This window comes from Podarcis pityusensis (genome assembly GCF_964106645.2).
Source record: "Podarcis pityusensis genome assembly, chromosome: 18".
NCBI classification, from domain to species: Eukaryota; Metazoa; Chordata; class Lepidosauria; order Squamata; family Lacertidae; genus Podarcis; species Podarcis pityusensis.
In genome coordinates this window covers 3,398,159-3,422,656 of record NC_138043.1, presented here as the reverse complement: position 1 = coordinate 3,422,656, position 24,498 = coordinate 3,398,159, and the positions used below count along the sequence as shown (strand labels likewise).

The 24,498-nt window shown below is 49.2% G+C and overlaps 1 protein-coding gene and 1 pseudogene across 2 annotated transcripts in view; both read left to right on the top strand.

The window, feature by feature from the left end:
* The first annotated feature begins 1,862 nt into the window (after nt 1-1,862).
* LOC308467155 (prohibitin 1 pseudogene) lies at nt 1,863-3,069 on the top strand (annotated as a pseudogene). Its single transcript has one exon. The product of its transcript is annotated as a prohibitin 1 pseudogene (transcript).
* A 6,926-nt stretch (nt 3,070-9,995) lies between these two features.
* The window catches only part of LOC308467389 (calcium/calmodulin-dependent protein kinase type IV-like), a 43,611-nt gene continuing 29,108 nt past the window's right edge, over nt 9,996-24,498 (top strand). The window contains exons 1-4 of the mRNA XM_080989100.1: nt 9,996-10,218; nt 10,576-11,161; nt 21,427-21,505; nt 22,524-22,586. Coding sequence (XP_080845226.1) covers nt 11,061-11,161; nt 21,427-21,505; nt 22,524-22,586 — 243 coding nt within the window. The 5' untranslated portion in view covers nt 9,996-10,218; nt 10,576-11,060. The remainder of the gene's footprint in view (nt 10,219-10,575; nt 11,162-21,426; nt 21,506-22,523; nt 22,587-24,498) is intronic.

Sequence of the window (24,498 nt, the reverse complement as noted above, 5' to 3'; positions counted from 1 at the left end):
TATTAGAAAGGATTTGGTGCTGAGGGACTGACATGAATAGAGAGAGAGAGAGATGGAGAGTGGAGATTTCCAAATACTTTAATTCCCCTTTTCTATATTTCTAGAAAGAGCATGGCAGTGGAGAAATTAAATATACGTGCTTTATTATTATTTTTTAAGTGAACAAAAGGAAGGGAGGTCATCAGGTTCCCTCCCTCCACAGATGTAAAGCAGTCCCAGGAAGTCGATTCTGTTCCCGTTTAAAATAAGATTTTATTCCGGCATAATGAGAGAACAAAATAATTAATTTCCTTCCTCTTTTCAAGTCAAACGAACGGAGAGCTAAGCGTCTCGATTTGAAAAGGGCGATTCCCCGGTCTCGACAAAGCCCAAAGCGGAACTGGCTGGATGAGAGGACAGATTTAGTTGAAATAACACCGGAACGTCGAAAGAGCCCTGGAGCGGAAACCGGCCAAAAGGGACCGATCGAGCCTAGCATCCTCTTCTCACAGTGGCAAAATGCCCCAAAGAACCTAGGAATCCAGACAGACTGCCTCTGAACCTGGAGGTTCCACAAGAACATAAGAAGAGTGTGATTGATTAAGCCAATGGTCTTTCTAGTCCAGCAGCCTCTCCTCACAACGGCTGTGATGGCCTGGGATTCGGACTCAGAGGATGAACCTGAAGAATCCCAGCCTGCACAGGAGTCCCTGCCTCCAGAACCAGCTGAGCCTGAAGGGTCCTCACCTGTGCTGGATCCTCAGGTGAGTCTGCTCTGGCTCCTGAGGTGATGGAGGACCCATTGCCTGCAGGTGCTCCACTCTCAGCCCCGGCAGAGGAAGCTGAGGTTGCCTCTGGGTCCGGGAACCCTCCAGCCTCTCCTGAGCTGCAGAGGCTCAGGGCAGAGAGGCGGAGGGAACTATGTTCCTGCAGGAGGAGTGCTCGCCTCCAGGCCAGGAGAGGCGAGTCACCAGAGGATCGGGGCCGGCCTATGCCTCGGGGCAGATAAAAGCCAGCCAGCCCTAGTCCCAAGTTGCGGGAGCAATGTTGTTGGTTGCTAGTTCCTGCCTGAACCCTGTCCTGCTTCTGTGTCGGAGCTCCTGACCTCACCTAACTCCCTGCCTTGGACCCAGCTTCAGCTTTGACGGACTGTCTCCCTACTGCACCCTTGGACTCAGACCTCGCCTCATGGTTAACCCTCAGGACCAGCAAAACAGCCAACCAGATGCCTTAAGCAGAACCTGAGCCACACTGCCCATGTGTGACCCCAACAACTGTTACTCAGATGTAAAAGGTAAAAAGGGAAAGAACCCCTGGACGGTTAAGTCCAGTCAAAGGCAACTATGGGGTTGTGGTGCTCATCTCGCATTCAGGCCGAGGGTGCCAGTGTTTGTCCACAGAGAGCTTTCTGGGTCATGTGGCCAACATGACTAAACCGCTTCTGGTACAACGGGACACTGTGACGGAAACCAGAACACACAGAACACACTGTTTACCTTCCCGTCGCAGTGGTGCCTATTTATCTACTTGCACTGGTGTGCTTTTGAACTGCTAGGTTGGCAGGAGCTGGGACAGAGCAACGGGAGCTCATCGTGGGGATTCGAACTGCCAACCTTCCAATCGCCAAGCCCAAGAGGCTCGGTGGTTTAAAAGCAGACCACCTCTGACAGTTGTGGAAGAACATACGATCCCTCCCAGATATCCTTTTTAAAATTATTGCACATCCATGATGGTTGGTGCTCTCAACGCTGTCAGAGCAGTCACATGCGATTCCCTCTTCGAATACTGTCTGTGCCTGCAAACGTTTGGGGTTGGCCGCACTGCCCCACTTCCAATCAGCACCATTTCCTGTCCTTTTTCCAGTTGCGGCATCACAAAGGAGGGCTAGGCGATGTCGTGGGGCGGTGACATCACAAGGCAGGCCCTGGTGGTGTCACAAGGCTGTCAACCCCTGAGAGCCCCCAAAAGAGACATGGGGGTTCGAGATTTGGGGCACATGGCTTTGGGCGTGCGCCACTTTCCTTCGCCCCTGCGATCGGAAGGGCTTCCGATTCCATCAGGCATCGCGGCCCATAGGCGAGAGGGCAAAGATTTTACGTGAACACAGAAGGACCGGGGGACTTGGCTGAGCGCTCACGTGGAGTTCAGGTCGCCGGGAGCCGTGAAGAGCCCAATGGCCGCCAAGATCTTTGAGACCATGAGCAGACTAGGCCTGGGTCTGGCGCTTGCCGGTGGCATAGTCAACTCTGTTGTTTACACCGTGGATGCGGGCCACAAAGCCGTCATCTTTGACCGGTTCCGGGGCGTCCAGGACGTTGTGGTGGGAGAAGGGAGCCACTTCCTCGTCCCCTGGGTGCAGAAACCGGTCATCTTCGACTGCCGCTCTCGCCCGCGCAACATCCCGGTCGTCACCGGCAGCAAAGATCTACAGAACGTGGACATCACCCTGAGGATCTTGTTCAGGCCGGTGGCAGCGCAGCTTCCCTGGATCTACACCACGGTGGGCGAGGACTACGACGAGAGGGTGCTGCCCTCCATCACGACCGAGACCCTGAAGTCGGTGGTGGCTCGTTTCGATGCCGGCGAGCTGATCACCCAGAGGGAGCTGGTCTCCCGGCAGGTCAGCGAAGAACTGGCGGAAAGAGCAGCCCCCTTTGGTCTCGTCCTGGACGACGTTTCCTTGACGCACCTTACGTTCGGGAAGGAGTTTGTGGAGGCCGTCGAAATGAAGCAAGTGGCCCAGCAAGAAGCAGAAAGGGCCAGGTTCATGGTGGAGAAGGCCGAGCAGCTGAAAGCCGCGGCGGTCCTCTCCGCCGAAGGCGACGCAAAGGCCGCTCAGCTCATCGCCAGCTCGTTGGCTTCGGCGGGCGACGGACTCATTGAACTGCGCAAGCTCGAGGCAGCTGAGGACATTGCTTTCCACCTTGCGCCGTCCCGCAACGTCACCTACCTGCCCACGTTGGTCCAGCCAGCCCAGCAAGTGAAGCCGGCATCCCCGTCCTAATAGATTTAGCCGCAATTTTAAAGCTTTCCCCATTTTTCGGGGGATTGAAAATGCAAGATGTCCTAATTAAAATGCATTGGAAATCCCTCTGTTTGTTTTCATTGCTTATTTATATATATAAAAATTATACAGTGGTAGCTTGGTTCCCGAACGGATTGGCTCCCGAATGCCGCAAACCCAGAAGCGAGTGTTCTGGTTTGTGAACGTTTTTCGGAAGCTGAACGTCCGATGCGGCTGTTGGCTATTGTTTCCGGAGGCCCTGCACCAATCAGAAGCTGTGGCTTGGTTTTTGAACATTTCAGAAGTCAAACGGACTTCCGGAACGGATTAAGTTTGGCACTTTTGTTTTTGCTATTTATTCTGCGTTTTTGTTTTTGAGGCTTTTTTGGTTCATTTGATTTTGTGACTGTGTGGAACTCAGTTCAGCTACTGATTTGACTGATTGTGCTACTGCGGAAATGGATACAAGTCCCACATCCAAACAATGACTATCACCAGTGCAGGTATGAAAAATATTTAATTTAAATTTTTATCATCTACAATACTGTCTTATTTATTTTATAGTACAGCACATTGATTATTGCTTTCATTTTATGCACCAATGGTCTTGTTAGAGAGCAAAATTCAGGCTAAATTGCTGTTTTAGAGGTTGTTTTTAAAAGTCTGGAACAGATTAATCCGTTTTGCATTACTTTCTATGGGAAAGCGCGCCTTGGTTTTGGAACGCTTTCGTTTTGGAACTTTCGACTTCCGAGGTACAACTGCAATGGATGTGACTATGTAGTCCTGGTAATTTTAATGGGGGTTCTACTTTGAGAAGGACACGGGGTCTTATTAGATGGAGCTTAGAAAGCTCCATGTTTGAGCGGGCTGCAGAGAAATAAATACATCTTTGTGGCGATGATGACTGGGCTGGCGAGGGTGGAGGGCAGAAGATCTTATCCGAAAGGAAACAGCGAACCAAAGTCCCCCACATTAAAAACAAGGCACAGAAAATAACCCAACCAGGATTCTCAGAAAGTATATTATAATATTATTTCTTTCTCATATCTGAGACAATTCCAGGCTTCCTTGATGTCTCCTGACTGCCGACGACTCCTTTCAAACAGAGAGCCTTGCTTGGTTTTCGTTTCATATCTCTTTTTCCCCTGGAAAACGGAATACATTGACTCTGTCTCATGTCCTTCTGGTGTCCCTGTTATGTTCCTGATATTTCGGGAGGGGGCTGGTGGGACGGCTGGATTTGCATCCAGTTTCTCTGAGCTGGAGGGAAGAGGAGGGGGTGGGAGGGAGAAAGAGAGAGAGAAAGAAAGAGAGAGAGAGAGAGAGAGAGAGAGAGAGAGAGAGAGATGGCTGTCTAAGGATAATGATTATTTATCACTGTTTCATCTCCACCATCCGCCGAGCTCAGTGTTTTATCCACAGCAAATAAATAAATATGTTTAAACAGAGGACACAGCCAAGCGGGTCTGCAAACATGGAATTGGCTCCCTTTCCCCCATCCTACCACTGCCCTCTCTGGTTCCTCTGTGGCATTTTTGGCATTTCTTCTGAGCTGGTCTGAGTTGCCCAGGCCCGAAGTTACCGTATTTTTTGCCCTATAGGACGCACTTTTTCCCCTCCAAAAATGAAGGGGGAATGTGTGTGCGTCCTATGGGGCGATGCAGGCTTTCGCTGAAGCCTGGAGAGCGAGAGGAGTCAGTGCGCACCGACCCCTATTGCTCTCCAGGCTTCAGGAAGCTATCCGCAAGCCTTGGGTTCCCGCCGGGCTCCCCAGGCTTGCGGATAGCAGCCTGCATCCCGAAGCCTGGGGCATGCTGTCCTATGGGGCGAATGCAGGCTTTCGCTGAAGCCTGGAGAGCGAGAGGAGTCGGTGCGCACCGACCCCTATTGCTCCCCAGGCTTCAGGAAGCTATCCGCAAGCCTTGGGAGCCCGCAGGTGTCACCACTGAGGGGGTGACAAAATGCCAGGCGGCACTCACCACAGAGCCTGCAGTGTGCCTGAGCCACGCATCTATCCTGGGATAGACACGGTGGCTTGGGCACGTGCAGGCTCTGTGCTGCCCAAATGGTCTGCCCGCTGCCTCCCCCCCAGCTGTAGGGCGACTGAGTGGGAGGATTCAGGCAGACTCCCGAGGCCCCGCGGTGCGCCCCGCCTCTATGGGCAAACTGAACCTGGCGCCATCTGCATTCAGAATCTGTACTCTACCACTGAATAGTAAAGGTAAAGGGACCCCTGACCATTAGGTCCAGTCGTGGCCGACTCTGGGTTGCGGCGCTCATCTCGCTTTACTGGCCGAGGGAGCCGGCGTACAGCTTCCGGGTCATGTGGCCAGCAGGACTACGCCGCTTCTGGCGAACCAGAGCAGCGCACGGAAATGCCGTTTAACTTCCCGCCGGAGCGGTACCTATTTATCTACTTGCACTTTTACGTGCTTTGGAACTGCTAGTGGGCAGGAGCAGGGACCGAGCAACGGGAGCTCACCCAGTCGTGGAGATTCGAACCGCCGACCTTCTGATCGGCAAGTCCTAGGCTCTGTGGTTTAACCCACAGTGCCACCCACGTCCCCTCCCTGCCACTGAATTTTTTCCTTTAAAATAAAGCAAGATTCCAGTTCTCATGGTTTGGGGGTGGGTGGGAATGTGAATAGAGATATAGGATGTTGGGTTATACCAAATCAGGCCTATTGGGGCCAACCAGCAATCCCTTTGCCAACCTACAGAGAAGGAAGCAGGGGTTTTTTTGGGGGGGGGAGGGAAAGTGGAGGACAAGGCAAGCAGTTTTGCTGACCCTTTTGGCAGTTAAACTCTGGAAATGAGGCTTGAAGATAGTGAGATTTTGCATCAATCTGGGCCGCCTTTTAAGACATCACTTTCCCCTCGTTCTGAAGGCTTCGCACCCCTCATTCCAAAATTTGGGGGTCCGGCTCTCCATCGTGCACCCCCATCCTTCTCTCTCTCCCCCTTGCCTGCCTTCCAACATCTTTTTAAGATAAAATCCAGGCGCCTTTTAACCTGTGATCTGCTGCGTCTTGGTGTTAAAATTCCTTTCCCCACCGGAAGGTTTAACGCCTTCGCCTCTTTACTCCTTTGGAAAGGTTTTAAAGGCAAAGCAAAGGAAGATGTGCTGTGCTGTTCTTAAAAGAGAGGCCTTCACTTTGGGGAAAGACCCATAGCTCAGCGGTAGAGATTCTGCTGTGCCTGCAGAAGGTGTCGGGTTCAGTCCCCAGGCTAGGAAGGCAGCCCTTTTCTGAAATCCTGGAGCTTTGCTGCCACTCAGTGTGGGGCAGTCAGTGATGCAGCAAGGCTGTGGCTCGGGGAAAAGCATCTTTTTACATCAGCCTTTGGTTCAGAGTCATGAGGTCTGGAACCATTAGTAATAATAATAATAATAATAATAATAATAATAATAATAATATATTTATACCCCGCCCATCTGGGCAGCTTCCAGCATAATATTAAAATACAATAATTCATCAAATATTAAAAGCTTCCCTAAACAGGGCTGCCTTCAGATGCCCCCCTTCATTTGAGGATCACGGGGTGAGCACAATTCAAAGAGTTGGTGATGACCTTGAAAGCCCTAAACGGCCTCAGCCCAGTATCCCTGAAGGAGCGTCTCCACCCCCATTGTCCAGCCTGGACACCAAGGTCCAGCTCTGAGGGCCTTCTGGCAGTTCCCTAACTGCGAGAGGTGAAGTTACTGGGAACCACGCAGAGGACCTTCTCAGTGGTGGCCCCCGTCCTGTGGAACACCCTCCCATCAGATGTCAAGGAAATAAACAACTGTCTGACTTTTAGAAGACATCTGAAGGCAGCCCTGTTTAGGGAAGTTTTTAATGTTTGATGCTTTATGGTGTTTTTCATATTCGGTTGGGAGCCGCCTAGATGGGTGAGGTATAAGTAATAAATTAGTAGCAGTAGCAGCAGCAGCAGCAGCAGCAGCAGCAGCAATAGTAGTATTGTTGTTGTTTAGTCGTTTAGTCATGTCCGCCTCTTCGTGACCCCCTGGACCAGAGCACGCCAGGCACTCCTGTCTTCCACTGCCTCCCGCAGTTTGGTCAAACACATGCTGGTAGCTTCGAGAACACTGTCCCACCATCTCGTCCTCCGTCGTCCCCTTCTCCTTGCGCCCTCCATCTTTCCCAACATCAGGGTCTTTTCCAGGGAGTCTTCTCTTCTCATGAGGTGGCCAAAGTCTTGGAGCCTCAGCTTCAGGATCTGTCCTTCCAGTGAGCACTCAGGGCTGATTTCCTTCCGAATGGAGAGGTTTGATCTTCTTGCAGTCCATGGGACTCTCAAGAGTCTCCTCCAGCACCAGAATTCAAAAGCATCCATTCTTCAGCGATCAGCCTTCTTTATGATCCAGCTCTCACTTCCATACATCACTGCTGGGAAAACCAGAGCTTGAACTATACTGACCTTTGTTGGCAAGGTGATGTCTCTACTTTTCAAGATGCTGTCTTAAAATAGTAGTATTATTATTATTAATTGGCCTGACTCAGTTTAGCTAAGTTCCCCCCGTTCTACATTCCCGTTTCTGGTATTTTCCATTTTTCACTTTTTCCACGAGCCGTTTTAATTGGTATCCACACAGAAAAGCAGGCTACAAATAGGAACACAGAACGAATCCCATCAGGAAAAGCCACAACGGCACTGATAAAGAGGCCAATAGCCCCGCTCTGTGGCCATTACCCACGACAGCAGCTGCCCAGCGGAATATAAGGAATTGCATTTATCTCCAGGGCTGGGCAAAGGTCTCTCCTTCCCTTACAGCAGTGGTCTTCAACCCGTGTGCCGTGGCTCCCTGGGGTGCCTTGAAGGATGGTGATACGGAAGGGGGGGGGCATGTCTTCTTCTTCACCTTCTTCGCTACAATATATCCATTTATTTCCAATTGCCAATGTCAAAAGGGACTAAAATCTATAAAATTCATAGAAAATCAACTTGCCAATTTGCTCAATTTCTCTAGGACTCCATGACACCTCCCCTGCCCTCCATAATCCCTCAAGCAAGGTGTCAAGACCCTAATCCTGTCAAATCGCTCTGCCAAGCCCTTCCTTCGGGCGATGCCAGGTGACAGACTATGCATACATGGACCATTGTCTTCTCAGGATGTGCTTATCTGCGCATATCTCCAGCTCTGCATATTCCCCCCTCCCTCCTCCATATGTTAATCCGGTGTAACCCAACCTCTTCCTAATGTATTCGTGATGTAACTGGGATGTATTTTGCACTGTATTCTGGGACATGGAGGGAAATTTCAAAAGTTCATGTCACCCCTTTCTCGCTGTTCAATCTCGCCTTGAACCTGTTGCGCAATAAACTCGGATCTCCTGGAACTTGCTCCTGTCTCCGGCTGAGCTCATTTTCTTCCGCAGGGACCCGCGGACTTAGTCCGACGAGCTGGGTGGCAGAGTAACCCTGCACCCAGATTTTACCGTAACAATGGTCGGGGTGCCGCGGGCAACCCTGGCCTCTGTCCCTCTTCTCTTGCCTCCCTCCTCTGATGCCCTCTGGCGTCTCTGCCTCCCAAAGGCTGGCACGGCTGTTTATTGCAGCACCCCTGGCTGCAAGCTCCCCGTGCGAATGGTGCCTCTGGGGCTGGCCAGGGGGTGCTGGGTGCCAGGGGCTGAGGCAGCCTCGGAGCAAGCAAGCAAGCGGGCAAGGGAGCGCAGCCAGCCAGTCCGCCAGTCCTTGCTGTTGGGAATGGACAGACAAGTCCCAGGCCCCTGTGGGGCAGTGTAAGGAAGCACCTCTCTTTGGGGTGGTTGAAGGCAGCTCAAAGACCAGCGACTGCCCAGAGGATGCCCAAACAGAGAGAAGAGGAGGCTGAGTAGGATTTGCCACAGCACCTGAGCACAAGGGCATCTCCGCAAAGCTGGATGTTGGGTGATTTATAGAACATAAAGCAATTTCCCTAGGAAGAAAGCTGGCAGCATTCAAGCCCTTTTAATAATAATAATAATAATAATAATAATAATAATAATAATAATATTTAAACCCTGCATGTCCAGCTGGGTTGCCCCAGCCACTCTGGGTGGCTTCCAACACACACAAAAGCATAATTTAAAAAATCAAACATTAAAAACTTCCTGATACAGGGTTGCTTTTTTAGTTTAGAGAAGAGGCGAGTAAGAGGCATCCACACAACATGACCGGTCCAACGAAGTTGATGTTGAAGAATCCTTGCTTCAACATTGGTGATCTTTGCTTCTTCCACTGGTATTGGTTCGCCGGTCTCCCCAAGTGATGTGTAAAAAATTTCTGAGACACCGTTGATGGAAGCTTCCAAGGAGTTGGAGATGGCGTTTATAAGTGGTCCATGTTTCGCTAGATGGGCTGGGCTAGCCCCTTTGGGTCTTCTGGTGTTCGTAATGTCAGGAAGTGTAAAGCAGAGTTGCCATTTATAAGTGGTCCATGTCTCACAAGCAAACAGTCAGGTTAAACCTGCTATAGCTCAGTTGGTAGAGTAAGGTAAAAGGGGTAAAGGGGACCACTGACCATTAGGTCCAGTCGTGACCGACTCTGGGGTTGTGGCGCTCATCTCGCTTTACTGGCCGAGGGAGCCGGCATACAGCAGCGAACCAGAGCAGCGCACGGAAATGCCGTTTACCTTCCCGCTGGAGTGGTACCTATTTATCTACTTGCACTTTGACATGCTTTTGAACTGCTAGGTTGGCAGGAGCAGGGACCGTGCAACGGGAGCTCACCCCGTGGCGGGGATTCGAACCGCCGACCTTCTGATCGGCAAGTCCTAGGCTCTGTGGTTTAACCCACGTCCCTAGTTGGTAGAGTACGAGACTCTTAAACTCAGGGTGGTGGGTTCGAGTCCCAAGTTGAGCAAAAGATTCCTGCATTGCAGGGGGTTGGACTAGATGACCCTCGTGGTCCCTTCCAACTCTACAATCGTACGATTCCATGATCCCCCAACTTGGCTGGATACAAAATGAGTTTATCAGGCTGTAGCATCTCTGCTTTGGAGCGCCGGAGGAAGTGGCAATGAAATGCAGGCGCCTTTGGGTGGCAGGAGCGAGCCGGGTTTGGGAGGCTGAAGCTGGCAAGCCACACTTTCTCAAATAGAGGTCACCGGGATGTTGTCTCTCCCGGGCGTGGTCTCTGAGCATCCTCTGAGCATCATCCACCAGAGCAGGAACGGAGGACCGCTCCGGAGGGACAAATTGCACTCCACGATGTGAAACTTGAACCTCGCCGAAAGGAAGGCTGCAGCCCAGGTTTGGAAAACCGCTGACGCCTCCATGCTGATATTGTGGGGTTTATTTTCCAAATATAGATGCTGTAACTGTTATAATTACTGGAGAGGAGCAAGGAAGGGCCGTATCTTTTTCTTGGGCACCTGGCAAAACAGGGGTTCCCACGCCAACCCCAGCAGCAATCCTGGATTTAAATCTTGAAACTGGAGTGGGTGGGGGAGCATTCCTCTCCGGGTTAGACCCCCCCCCCCACCTAAAAATATTTGCAATGGCCTGGAGGGAGGGTGGTTTGGGGCAGGAGCCTGAGGAACAGGAATAACTTGACTTGTCCTACTCTGCCAGATTGGTACATTCTTCTTATTATTATTATTCCTCAAGGTGATCCCCATGATGTAGAAAAAGACAGAGACTTTGTCAAGAAGCAGAAGACACCCCATCACCTTAACTGGAGGAGGTGGCCAACCCAGGCCTGAGTGAGAGAGTGTGCAGGGGTTCTCAGGCACCCCAAAACCTCAAGGGGTATCTGTAAAGGCAAAGACTCGCTTGCCTTTTTTTTGCAGGAGGCAGCTGGGGGCCTCGTGCAAAACACGCATGTAAGGAGCGTGCAAGGAGCGTGTGAGGCGGCCCGAGGGGCTCCATCCAGCCGGCGGAGAAGAGGCCCACCTGCCGCCCTCTTGTGCGGAGCTGGAAGCGGAGGAGGGAGATTTGAGGACGTTTATTCTGATCCTCCCCGGATAATCCTGGAAATTGCTTTCCCATCTCCGCCGCTCCCTCCCCGCCTGCCCATCTGCGATGTTTTAAGAGGGCCAAGCGAAAAGCCAGCCTCCTCGCCTCCGGGAAGGACCCTCGCCTCTGCCCCAAAGATGCCCACCTCAAAGCCGCTGGAGGACGAGTACTGGATCGAAGGATCCCGCAGGGATGCAGTCCTTGAGGATTTCTACATCATGGGCCCGGAACTTGGCAGGTAAGGATGGGATCTAGAATTCCTTCTGGCTGTTTATTATTACAGTGGTACCTCGGGTTACATACGCTTCAGGTTACATACGCTTCAGGTTACAGACTCCGCTAACCCTGAAATAATACCTCGGGTTAAGAACTTTGCTTCGGGATGAGAACAGAAATCGTGCTCCAGTAGTGCGGCAGCAGCAGGAGGCTCCATTAGCTAAAGTGGTGCTTCAGGTTAAGAACAGTTTCAGGTTAAGAACGGACCTCCGGAACGAATTAAGTACTTAACCCGAGGTACCACTGTATTATCATCGGCATGCATGACACTTTGGAGGGACCAAAGGGGTGGGAAGCCATTTTATTCTGAAGATCACTAGTCCATCTAGCTTAGTACAGTCTACACTGGCTGGCAGCAGCTCTCCGGGATTTGGGGCAGGCTTACGTGGAGATGTTGGGAATTGCACCCGGCACCTTCTGCATCCAAAGCAGGTGCTGAAACGCTAAGCTGTGTGAGTTATTTCGCTGTTTGGAAATTCCCTGTAAGATTCCAGGCTTCATGGATTCGAATACAGGACTGGTTTTAAGTTGGGACGTAACACGCCTTATACTGAATCAGACTAATAATAATAATACAGTGGTACCTCGCAAGACGAACGCCTCGCAAGACAAAAAACTCGCTAGACGAAAGGGTTTTTTGTTTTTTGAGCTGCTTCGCAAGACGATTTTCCCTATGGGCTTGCTTCACAAGACGGAAACGTCTTGCAAGTTTGTTTCCTTTTTCTTAACGCCGTTAATACAGTTGCGACTTGACTTCGAGGAGCAACTCATAGAACGCCGTGTGGTGGCCTTTTTTGAGGTTTTTAAAGACTTTGGTGATTTTTGAAGCTTTTCCAAAACTTTCCCGACACCGTGCTTCGCAAGACGAAAAAAATCGCAAGACGACAAAACTCACGGAACGAATTAATTTCGTCTTGCAAGGCACCACTGTAATAATAAATTTTATTTATATCTCACCCTCCCCAGCCGAAGCCAGGCTCAGGGCGGCTAACAACAATAAAACAGTACAAAAGTACAGCACAAACAACACTCTAAAATCATTCATTATAAAATTAATTAATTCAAGCCACTGGCAACCATTGGGCCAGAGCTCCGCAAAGACTGCCGAGGGAGGGAGTCAGGCTGTGCCCTGGCCAAAGGCCTGGTGGAACAGCTCTGTCTTGCAGGCCCTGCGGAAAGATGTCAAGTCCCGCAGTGCCCTAGTCTCTTGTGACAGAGTGTTCCACCAGATCGGAACTATTGGTCCATCTAGCCCCATACTGTCTACACGGGTGGGCAGCAGCTCTGCAGGGTCTCAGGCAAGCCACCTTTCCCAACTTTATTTGGAAATGCCGCTAAGAATTGAACCCAGGACTTCAGCAGGCATAGGAGGTGTTCTACCGCTGAGCTGCAGTCTTTCCTCTAAAACAGTAACAAGATTCCAGTCCTCATGTTTCCGAATAAAAGGCTGGTTTTAATAGGTGCCTTATACTGAGACACTGCTCCACTTATTATTATTATTATTATTATTATTATTGATTTGCATACCACCCTTCATCCAAAGATGGCAGGGCAGTCCAAAGCATAAAAACACAAAGTGCAGAATAAAAACAAGAACGTAAACAAAGCGAACCAATAGCCCTCCCTTCCAGAATATTAATCACCCCCAAAGCTGGTAGAAGAGGAATGTTTTTGCCAGCTCCCAGTGCCAGGTTTACATAAGCAAGCTATAGGTTAGGGCCCCACTCTCTTGGCGGCCCCCCCAAAGAATTAAAGGGGGGGGGACCTGGATGTACATTTTCGAAATATGAGATAAAAAACAAATAAAATAAAACCTACATCCAGCAACAGTGTTGTGTAAGCACCTATTTGTTATGTGCCAATAGCTTGAGATACCTATTAGGTCCATAAATGACCATATAGCATATATTCAACACAAAAAAACAGCAACTATTTGTTGTTGACAAAGGACAGCTGGACATAGAAAGGGCCCCATTACCTTCAGTAGCTTAGGGCCTCATCAAACCGAAATCCGGCCCTGTCTGCTCCCTAAAGGTGTATAATGAAGGAGCCAGGCAAGCCACTCTGGGGAGAGAATTCTACAAACGGCAGAGCCACTGCAGAAAAGGCCCTGCTCTCGTGTTTCCAACATCCGGACCTCATGTGGAGGAGGCACACAAAGAATGGTGCCAGGATTGTTGACACGGTCTGGCAGCGGCTCTCCAGGGGTCTCAGGCAGGGGAAATATTTCCACACACACCCGGAGATGCTTTTGGGGACTGAATTGGGGAAATCTGCCCGCAAAGCAGATTGCCCCAACCATAGGAGTTCCCTTGCTGTTTAAAGGTAAAGGTAAAGGACCCAGTCAAAGGCGACTCTGGGGTTGCGGCGCTCATCTCGCTTTCAGGCCAAGAGAGCCGGTGTTTGTCCTCAGTCAGCTTTCTGAGTCATGTGGCCAGCAGGACTAAAACGCTTCTGGTGCAACGGGACACCGTGAAGGAAACCAGAGCACACGGAAACGCTGTTTACCTTCCCACCACGGTGGTACCAATTTATCTACTTGCCCAGGCGTGCTTTCGAACTGCTAGGTTGGCAGGAGCTGGGACAGAGCAACGGGAGCTTACCCCGTCGTGGGGAATCGAACCACTGACCTTCTGGTCGGCAAACCCAAGAGGCTCAGTGGTTTAGACCACAGCGCCACCCACGTCTGTTAGCTCAGTATTGTCTACACTTACCGACAACAGCTCTGTGGGAGGTTGGTGAGGACTGTGGCCTGGGAGAGTTTTGGGGGCCAGACACCAAGGTCTGGAGGGCCGCATGTGTCTGCAAATGTCTAATTCTTTCCAAAAAATATATATTCCTTTTTCCTTTTGGTGCCCCTGTTGTGCTACTGCCCCTAAGCACGTGCTTAAATCTGCCTAGCGGGCAATCCAGTCTTTTGCCCTTCAGGGTTCAGACCCCACCCCACCTTGCACCGCCCCCCTTTGATTTTCACAACGAAAGCTGCGAAACTCTGCATGGGAGTCAATCCCATTGCGCTCAGCAGCCGATAAGCACTGGTTCACATTCTGCAGCTCTGGTGCGCATGCCTGCCACCAGAAACATGCCTGGGCAGATGTCTCACACTCCGGCCGAGCTGCCAAGGACTGCTTTGAACTAACAAATCATAAAACAACTCTGGCTCGCTTTTTTCATTAACCTGAAGAGCAAGCCCCCTCTTGCCATTTTTGTCCACAACCCTGCAAGGTAGGTGAGTCTGAGAGGCTGGCCACACCCAAAGCCACACACCCTGGGATATTCAGGGCCGAGTAGAGAGATTTGAACCCTGGTCTCTCTCAGGTCGGAGCCCGACAATCTAACCACTACACAGATAGTGATGATGTTTAGCAGGATATTTAGTTTCCTTGGGTGGTGTTTAATCACTTGGTGAACATTCAAGCGGTGGTGGCGCTGTGGGTTAAACCACAGAGCCTAGGACTTGCCGATCAGAAGGTCGGCGGTTCCAATCCCCGCAATGACGGGGTGAGCTCCCGTTGCTCGGTCCCTGCTCCTGCCAACCTGGCAGTTCGAAAGCACGTCAAAGTGCAAGTAGATAAATAGGTACCGCTCCAGCAGGAAGGTAAACGGCGTTCGCCGTTCTGTTCTGGTTCGCCAGAAGCGGCTTAATCCTGCTGGCCACATGACCTGGAAGCTGTACGCCGGCTCCCTAGGCCAATAAAGCGAGATGAGCGCTGCAACCCAGAGTCGGTCACAACTGGACCTAATGGTCAGGGTTCCCTTTACCTTTTACCTTTAGTTTCCTTGGGTGGTGTTTAATCACTTGCTGAACATTCAAGCGGCGGTGAGGGTAAATGTGTTGGGTCTTTAGGAAGCTCCTGGCATGCTCTTCTAGTAAATACACATTGAGATGTGTTTTTAAAACGCTTATATTTGGGGGATATTAATCCTGATCAGTGCGGTGGCTGTAACAGAGCCGTTGGGTAAATCCTTAATTAGGGACATAGAGTCTCTCTCTCTCTCTCTCTCTGGCTCTCCCAGGGAGGGAGGGAGAAACAGCAGAATTCATTTCACTGTTTCATCGCCTTTCTTTCAGTCTTGCCACCGCCTCCATGGTATCTCTCTTAAGGCATGCTCAGCCAAATTGAACAAACAGACACCTTAGCCTTTGTTAATTTCCCATCTGGCTCATGGGAGTGAGAGAACAGATGCTTTCACTTAAGAGTTTATCTGCAATTTTGCAAAAGCCCTTTCTTAAGCATGCCGCGCCTCTCTAGTCATGACTCCAGCCCCCCTTTAACAACGCGCAAGGTTGCTCTGCTTGCAAAATTCAGCTTCCAAAGAATATCCTTCCTAACTTGCACTAGCAAGTGCCTATATGTAGCAGAGTTAAAGGTAAAGGTAAAGGGACCCCTGGCCATTAGGTCCAGTCGTGGCCGACTCTGGGGTTGCGGCGCTCATCTCGCTTTACTGGCCGAGGGAGCCAGCGTACAGTTTCCGGGTCATGTGGCCAGCAGGACTAAGCCATTTCTGGCGAACCAGAGCAGCGCACGGAAATGCCATTTACCTTCCTGCTGAAGCGGTACCTACTTATCTACTTGCACTTTGACATGCTTTTGAACTGCTAGGTTGGCAGGAACAGGGACAGAGCAACGGGAGCTCACCCTGTCGCAGGGATTCGAACCGCTGACCTTCTGATCTGCAAGTCCTAGGCTCTGTGGTTTAACCCACAGCTCCACCAGCGTCCCAGAGTAGTAGCAGAGTTACATTCCCCTTTTTACATGCACAGCAGATAGTTGGCTGCAGGCTTGTGTGAGCCGCTCACTTTTATACAGTTCAACCTGTCTCAGATTGAATTGTACATTCCTGGTAAGTTTCCTTGAATCCCTCTTCAAAGAATAAAGACGCGACAATCTTATTCAAAGTCAATAAAAGAAGTTGACTCACAGTTGGATTCCTGAAGGCAGACTTAGTTACAAATATGTACATGCGGATCTACCCCATAAGGGGGAATAATCCCAGTGAGAGCTAGCAGAGCAGTCCTAGCTAAAAGCTGGTCAAACAAAGAAGGAAGTCAAAAAGAGAGGGAAGGGTGCTGCGTGATTCGTCCTTTTGTTACCTGGACAGGTTAGGTCACGCCCACCTTCTGTCACATGCAAAAGGAAGGATGCTCCAGCCAGGAGGAACAGGAAGTTTCGACTGGCTGGACCAAACATTCCCTCTCATGTCTTCTCTAGCATTACAAGGAATGTTGTACTTGACTGCCTCTCATGGATCACATCCTACAAGAATTTCAACTTATCTATCTCTTCTTCTTTTACCCTCCTTTAGAACTTTCCATGTGCATGGAGAATATGTCAGGTGAATCTCAGCGTAATGCATGGAAATGTGTCTGGACGGACAGCGTGGTGTAATGATTAGAGTAGACATTCCCAAAGTGAGGAGTACTGCCCCCTGGAGGGCGGTGGGGTTACCTTGTAGGACACTAAAAGGCAAGGGGGCAGCAGAGGAGCGCTGGAGGTGTAAATCAGACTTTAAAAAGCTCCTCTCCTAGGTTCCTATTTAATTCAGCCCTTTATTCCGAATCATGAGGACTGGACTGTTGCTCTACCTTGGTTGTCAATCCCGAACACCGCAAGCCTGGAAGGGAGTGTTCTGTTTTGCGGACGTTTTGCAGAAGCCAGACGTCCGACGCAGCTTCTGATCAGCTGCAGGCGCTTCCTGCGCTCAATCGGAAGCCGCGTCTCAGTTTTCCAACGGTTCCGGGAGTCAAACGGCCTCCCGGAACAGATTACCGTATTCGTCGCTCTATACGACACACTAGACCACAAGACGCACCTAGTTTTTGGAGGAGGAAAACAAGAAAAAAAAAACATTCTGAATCTCAGAAGCCAGAACAGCAAGAGGGATCGCTGCGCAGTGAAAGCAGCAATCCCTCTTGCTGTTCTGGCTTTTGGGATAGCTGCGCAGCCTGCATTCGCTCCATAAGACGCACACACATTTCCCCTTACTTTTTAGGAGGGAAAAAGTGAGTCTTATAGAGCAAAAAATACGGTAGGTTCGACAACCAAGGTACCACTGTATTTGTTTTGAAAATGACCACAGCCCGCCAATCAGTTCAGACAATGCTGATCTAACTGGGCCAGTGGCCTGACTCAGCGCCAGGAAGGCTCCTGTTGCTCCATCTCCACCAAAGATGGAGTTTCGGGCATTTTGTCAGCATCTGACGTCAAAGTCGGTTTTGCTTATGCTGCTGGAAATATACAGAGATGTGGGCAGGATGGAATTGCAAAGGATCTGGGGAGGGAAGGGGCAAAGTGAGCACGGCTAATTTTACTTTCCCATCCACCTGCTGCTGAAGATAATGAGGTTCGGCGGAACAGATGCCAAAACCAGGCTATTCTTAGCGAGAGGAAGTATATCTGGTGCAGATTCCGGAGACGCTGCGATTTCCATCATCCTGATGGATGTTAAGAGCGGCTGTTTCCTATCATTTCCATTTCACTTTTAATTTGCACGGCGCCTTTTCTATATTGCTGCAAGGCGGTTTGCAGCGACGAAATGTACAACAAAGACCAGACGCCTTATAATAATCAATCAATCAATCAATCAATCAATCTTTATTACGGTCCGGAGACCCAACAAATCATTACAAATCAATACACAATTCAGACAAGCCTTCCTCCAGGTTAAACAAGCATTTTGTTTAGAATATAGGGCTCATTTGTTCTTGCAACCACCGATAAAAACTTTGCCACTGCTAACGTTCTAGCGTTTGCCCGGTCTTCCAGTAGGGACCTGACATAGTGAGCCTCTGATTTTCCCGGGAAAGGTACCAGCAAGGGTAGTATCAGTTCAGCCCTGGCTTGCTCATATTTTGCACAATGCAACAAAATATGTTTTATGGAATCGATGTCTTGAGCACACGAGCAAAGTCTGTCCTGGTAGGGAACTCCTCTCAACACTACAGAAGGAAAGACGTTTAGTCTGGCTTTGGTGAAAAGCCTTCGGTAGTTTGGTACTGTCAGGTTTTTAATGTAAGATGTTGACTTAAAGACATACCCATATTGAACTTCTACTGCCAGCGGACTACAGACTGTGTGCGATCGAGTTCGCAAGTCACTGTGTGCATTATCCCATAATCTTTGCTTTAAAATTTTTTGGGCGCCTTCATAACCCTGGTAATACACTTGCGGGGGAGACAGACCAATAGGGGTGACTTTTTTAGCCATGGTTTTCTGCCATTTGGTGACAAATTCCTCATTGGTCAGGTGTTGGTACAAATCCTTCCCTAGATTAAACACTGAAATCCCAAGCCAATGTCCGATACAAAAAGGTCTTAACTTTGAAATGGAACGGCATATATATATATAAAAAAGAAATATTCAATAATCCTTTGGGATACGGTAGTGCGCATCAAAGTTAACTCTCAAGACATGAGCAAATAATGGAACAGAAACAGAAATTCACTCTTAAGTTACAATAAATAATTCCCCAGCTATGATCTTTTTAAAAACATTTTTTGATTCATTTTCACTTTTAACATTTATCATCATACATAAATTATCAGATGTCAAGGAAATAAAACAACTACAGTGATACCTTGGGTTAAGTACTTATTTCGTTCCGGAGGTCCGTTCTTAACCTGAAACTGTTCTTAACCAGCACCACTTTAGCTAATGAGGCCTCCTGCTGCTGCCGCGCAATTTCTGTTCTCATCCTGAAGCAAAGTTCTTAACCTGAAGCACTATTTCTGGGTTAGCAGATTCTGTAGCCTGAAGCGTCTGTAACCTGAAGTGTATGTAACCCGAGGTACCGCTGTATCTGACTTTTAGAAGACATCTGAAGGCAGCCCTGTTTAGGGAAGTGTTTAATGTTTGATGTTTTATTGTGCTTTTAATTCTGTTGGGAGCTGCCCAGAGTGGCTGGGAAGATCCAGCCAGATGGGCAGGGTATAAATAATTTATTATTATTATTATTATTATTATTATTATTATTATTATTATTAATTTTGGCGGGTATGCGGGTGTCCCTGGCTGCACCTCAGGAAGCCAACTCCCAGGCTGTGCGACGCACGAGCCACTTCGCTCCCCCCCGAAGCATTTCTTGTCAGCCTGTGCTGATCAGCATGTAATCTCCCCGTAAACACAAATTTGCCAATCTGCTCAGAAGGGACGGAGGCCGTCAAGTCCCCAGGCCTGGGCCAGACGGGGTCCCTTTCAGGCTCCAAAGCCGCTTAAAGGTTTAGAGCTTCTTTAGCATTGCGGTTTTTAATTAAAAACTGTTTTAGCAAAGGCAAGCCAGAAGCACACATGAGGACTGGGGGCTGGTCTCTAAGTCCCTTCTGCACCCAGCTGTGTGGATCCAAAATCCCAGGAAAGGCCAAACTTCCCCATCCTAGTGCTGCCACCCCCCCCCCCAAAAAAAAAAGTTTGCTGGACCGAAATTTGAATCTGGCGGTGTAGTTCTTCAAATGCACATACCAAATGCACCTTGGTTCTCAAACGCCTTGGTTCTCAAATAACTTGGAACCCAAACACTGCAAACCCGAAAGTGTTCCAGTTTGTGCACTTTTTTCAGAAGCTGAACGTGCTCCGTTTTGAGTTTTATGTTTTCGATTTGAGTGCCACACTTCCATTTTAAGGTCTGTCTGTCTGTTTTTGCTATTTATTTTGCGTTTTTGTTTTTGCGGCTCTTTTTTTTGTTTTGTTTTTGTGACTGTGTGGAACCCAGTCCGGCTATTGATGAATTGAATGTGTGACTGCAGTACGTTGATTATTGCTTTCCTTTTATGGATCGATGGTCTCGTTAGATAGTAAAATCTATGTCGAATTGCTGTTTTAGGAGTTGTTTTTAAAAGTCTGGAGCGGATTAATCCATTTTGCATTGCTTTCTATGGGAAAGCGCGCCTCGGTTTTGGAACGCTTTGGTTTTGGAACGGACCTCTGGAATGGATTAAGTTTGAGAACCAAAGTACCAGTGTATAAGGGGGAAAGTGTGCACTGAAAATGCATGTTAGTAGAATGTGCTTCGCAAAACAGTTTACACGAGTCAAAACGTGCTTGTCGGGGTAAGTGGTGACATGATATCGATGCCTGTAAAATTATGCCTGGCATGGAAGAAGTGGGTGGAGGAATGTTTTCCTCCCTCTCTCTAACACTAGAACTTGCGGATGAAGCCAAATGTTGGAAGATTCAAGGGCAGAAATAAAGAAAGCCCCTCTTCATGCAACCTGCAGAACTCGCTGCCACAGGAGGTGGCGATCGCCACCAACCTGGGTGGCTTCGGTTTTATGGTTAATCAGTTTGAGGGTTTTATTCCCCTGCAATCGAGCAATATATAAATTATGAAAGAAAAATATATTCAAACACAGTTCTGACCATCCCTTCCTGCAATGATTTCAATAAAGTTCTTTAGCTTGCCTCCTGAAAAATTATGATCCATTCTCAATTACAGTGCAATAGTGACATCACTGTTTTAGGTTACTTGTTTGTTTGATATCCTGTCCTTCAGTTGAACTTTGAAGGGGGAATTACAGCATATGATGATAATAAAAAAGAAAAACGCAACAGCTGCAAAAAAATTAATAAGATTCCCAATAAGGTAAAAGGACCCCTGACCGTTAGGTCCAGTCGTGGCCGACTCTGGGGTTGCGGCGCTCATCTCGCTTTAGTGGCCGAGGGAGCCGGCGTACAGCTTCCGGGTCATGTGGCCAGCAGGAGTAAGCCGCTTCTGGCAAACCAGAGCAGCGCACGGAAACGCTGTTCACCTTCCCGCCGGAGCGGTACCTATGGATCTACTTGCACTTTGAGGTGCTTTCGAACTGCTAGGTGGGCAGGAGCAGGGACCGAGCAACGGGAGCTCACCCCGTCATTGCGGGGATTCGAACCGCCGACCTTCTGATCGGCAAGTCCTAGGCTCTGTGGTTTAACCCACAGCGTGAATAGCCTAAAAAGAGAGTAGCATTGAAAGACCTGTGATTGGTACCAGAAAGACAATTAAGATGTCGTTTACACGCTAAGCTTCTTTCTCAGATACTTAAAACTCAGATGAAATAGCAAAAATAAATGAATATAAATAAACACGTTGATATGGCTTCTGACAATTCCCTGGTTGGTCATTTCTCCCAGTGGGAATAAGATCTATTGCTTATTTTCTTTAAAAAATATATATAGGAAAAAACTCCTTCTGTATATATATTCTGGGAGGGGCGAATGTGTGATCACCTCTCTCTGTCCCCCGTTTCTCTAGAGGAGCCACGTCGGTGGTGTACAGTTGTGAGGAGAAAGGAACTAATGTCCAATATGCTGCCAAAATATTGAAGAAAACGGTAAGTGCCAATCCCATCTCACTCCTGTTAACGGAAAAATCCGAGGGCTCCCTTGGACAAAAACAAAGACACCAACCAGGATAACTTGGAGCAAAACAGCAGCCTGTAGGCTTGGCCTTTATTGATCTGTTGCAACAGGGTGCTCCCCTCACCTGCAGGAGAGAGGAGGGACCCAGAAAAATGGTGTGCAAGACCTTATAAAGACTTTTGAAATTGCCACCCTGTAGATCAAGACCACCCCCAGAAACATCATACATACATCACAAAAAGGAGGGGTTGAGGGAGGGGTTGTGGTGGTAACCCGAGTGTCTTGTCACCTAGCTGGTTCCCCCTTTCCCCCTCCCCATGAGTACCGGTACTTTCCAGGTGACAGAGGGGAGTTTGCAGTTTCCTGCCCCCAGAGGGAAGATCTGATCATTGTCCTTTGTTCCAGTCCGTGCTGAATCCACTCCCATACGCAAGTTCTTTGTGATCTTGATGGTCTTCTGTCTAGGACCATCAGGGTTGGCATAGCAACTGGGCAGGGCTCCTGTGGATGTGCTGGGATGCTCAAGGGATTATGGCTGGCCTGTATCAAACCTTCCCCATTTTGTAGTCCTTCCTTCATGGAGTAAAATAAAAGTGGAACAGTGCAAATCCGATGTATGGTTGATTTTCTATGAATTAATAACAGAAGCATAGTGTATGTAGTGTGTGAGTGTGAGTGTGAGTGTGTGTGTGTGTGAAGTGTGTGAAGTTTGTACAAACTGAATGATGGGGGGGGGGGTTCCTGTGACACTCCAAATGAGGAACGATTAGATGAGGCTGCTTGTTCTTTGCAGGGATTCCCCACTCCACCTCTAGGTCAGAGTGGGACAAACAGAGTCTAAGAGAAGGGAGTGATCATCAGGTTTCGCCAGAATTCATCTATAGTTGCTCCCTGTGTCCCTGCTGACCATCAGCAGGTCTTTCCAAGTTGGCAAAAACAACAGGAAAATGGTGGGGGGTCCTTGAGTTGCACTCTATTCTTCGTTTTCAGATCGACAAGAAAATCGTCAGGACCGAAATCGGTGTGTTGCTGAGGCTGTCGCATCCGAATATTGTAAGTTAAGGGGAGTTGGCGAAAAGAGCACGATGTTTGGGATAGAACGGGTGTGTCGGAGAGTGAATGACCTGGGGGGGTGGGAGAGAGTTCCGCAGGTCAGGGGCCTGCCACACCAAAGGCTTGAACCCTGTTGTTGTTGTTTAGTTGTTTAGTCGTGTCCGACTCTTCGTGACCCCATGGACCAGAGCACACCAGGCCCTCCTGTCTTCCACTGCCTCCCGCAGTTTGGTGAAACTCATGCTGGTAGCTTTGAGAACACTGTCCCCCCATCTCATCCTCTGTCTTCCCCTTCTCCTTGTGCCCTCCATCTTTCCCAACATCAGGGTCTTTTCCAGGGAGTCTTCTCTTCTCATGAGGTGGCCAAAGTCTTGGAGCCTCAGCTTCAGGATCTGTCCTTCCAGTGAGCACTCAGGGCTGATTTCCTTCAGAATGGAGAGGTTGGATCTTCTTGCAGTCCATGGGACTCTCAAGAGTCTCCTCCAGCACCAGAATTCAAAAGCATCCATTCTTCGGCGATCAGCCTTCTTGATGGTCCAGCTCTCACTTCCATACATCACTACTGGGAAAACCATAGCTTTAACTATACGGACCTTTATTGGCAAGGTGATGTCTCTGCTTTTTAAGATGCTGTCTAGGTTTGTCATTGCTTTTCTCCAAGTGGACCTCAGGGGTCACGTGGGGAACCACTAGAGATGCCCCATCAGAGGATGAGCGATCGAGATGAAGCCTTAAAAGCCTTTTTCCAATAGGAGAGCCTCACCATGCCCTTTTCTGAACCTGGCAAGATGGAGGGCTGTGGCACAACAACAACAACTTATTTATACCCTGCCCATCTGGCTGGGTTTCCCCAGCCACTCTGGGCGGCTCCCAACAGAATATTACAAACACGATAAAACATCAAACATTAAAAATTTCCCTAAGCAGGGCTGCCTTCTAAAAGTCAGATAGTTGTTTATTTCCTTGACATCTGGTGGGAGGGCGCCACCACTGAGAAGGCCCTTGCCTGGTTCCCCGTAACCTCACTTCTCGCAGGGAGGGAACCGCCAGAAGGCCCTCGGAAATGGACCTCAGTGTCCAGGTAGAAAGATGGGGGTGGAGACGCTCCTTCAGGTATACTGGGCCGAGTCCATTCAGGGCTTTCAAGGTCAGCACCAACACTTTGAATTGTGCTCGGAAATGTACTGGGAGCCAATGTAGGTCTTTCAGGACCGGTGTTATATGGTCTCGGCGGCCGCTCCCAGTCCCCAGTCCAGCTGCCGCATTCTGGATTAGTTGCAGTTTCCAGGTCACCTCCAAAGGTAGCCCCACGGAGAGTGCAGCAGCTGAAGCTCAATTTCAGACAGCGCTTTCTGGTTGCTTAATGCTGTCTTTTGAAAGGTTGTGATTTGGGGCTCCTTGCAACCGGAGGGTCAGTGTCCTTCGTGACTGGCTGGTAAATCGCGTACACAAAGACTGTCTCTAAAATCTGCTAGGCATCCCATGGGGGCACCTGGGCCCTATCACCATCAATATCCACAGAGCCTTTCAGCTGCCGGATGTGGGATAATCCCCCAGGACACTCTCCTTATAATCCCTAATAGGTTGTCTTTAAGCTGCAAAGTGTGACAATTCAAATAACATCCCCATATATTGGGCTTCCGTGACACATTATGGAAGTCTGCCGACTTGCGAGATCGTATCCTTCTAGGAATTGGATGCTGCTCTGTAAAAGAGAAGTTAATTCCTTGAAAGGGGGAAAGCTGTCAACAGTTCTGGAGGTGCAGTTTTGAGGATCTGAGCCAGTGAGTGAAAGAGACTGGTTGTTGTTGTTGTTGTTTGTTGTTGTTTCATCGTGTCTGCCTCTTCGTGACCCCCTGGACCAGAGCACGTCAGTCCCTCCTGTCTTCCACTGCCTCCCACAGTTTGGTCA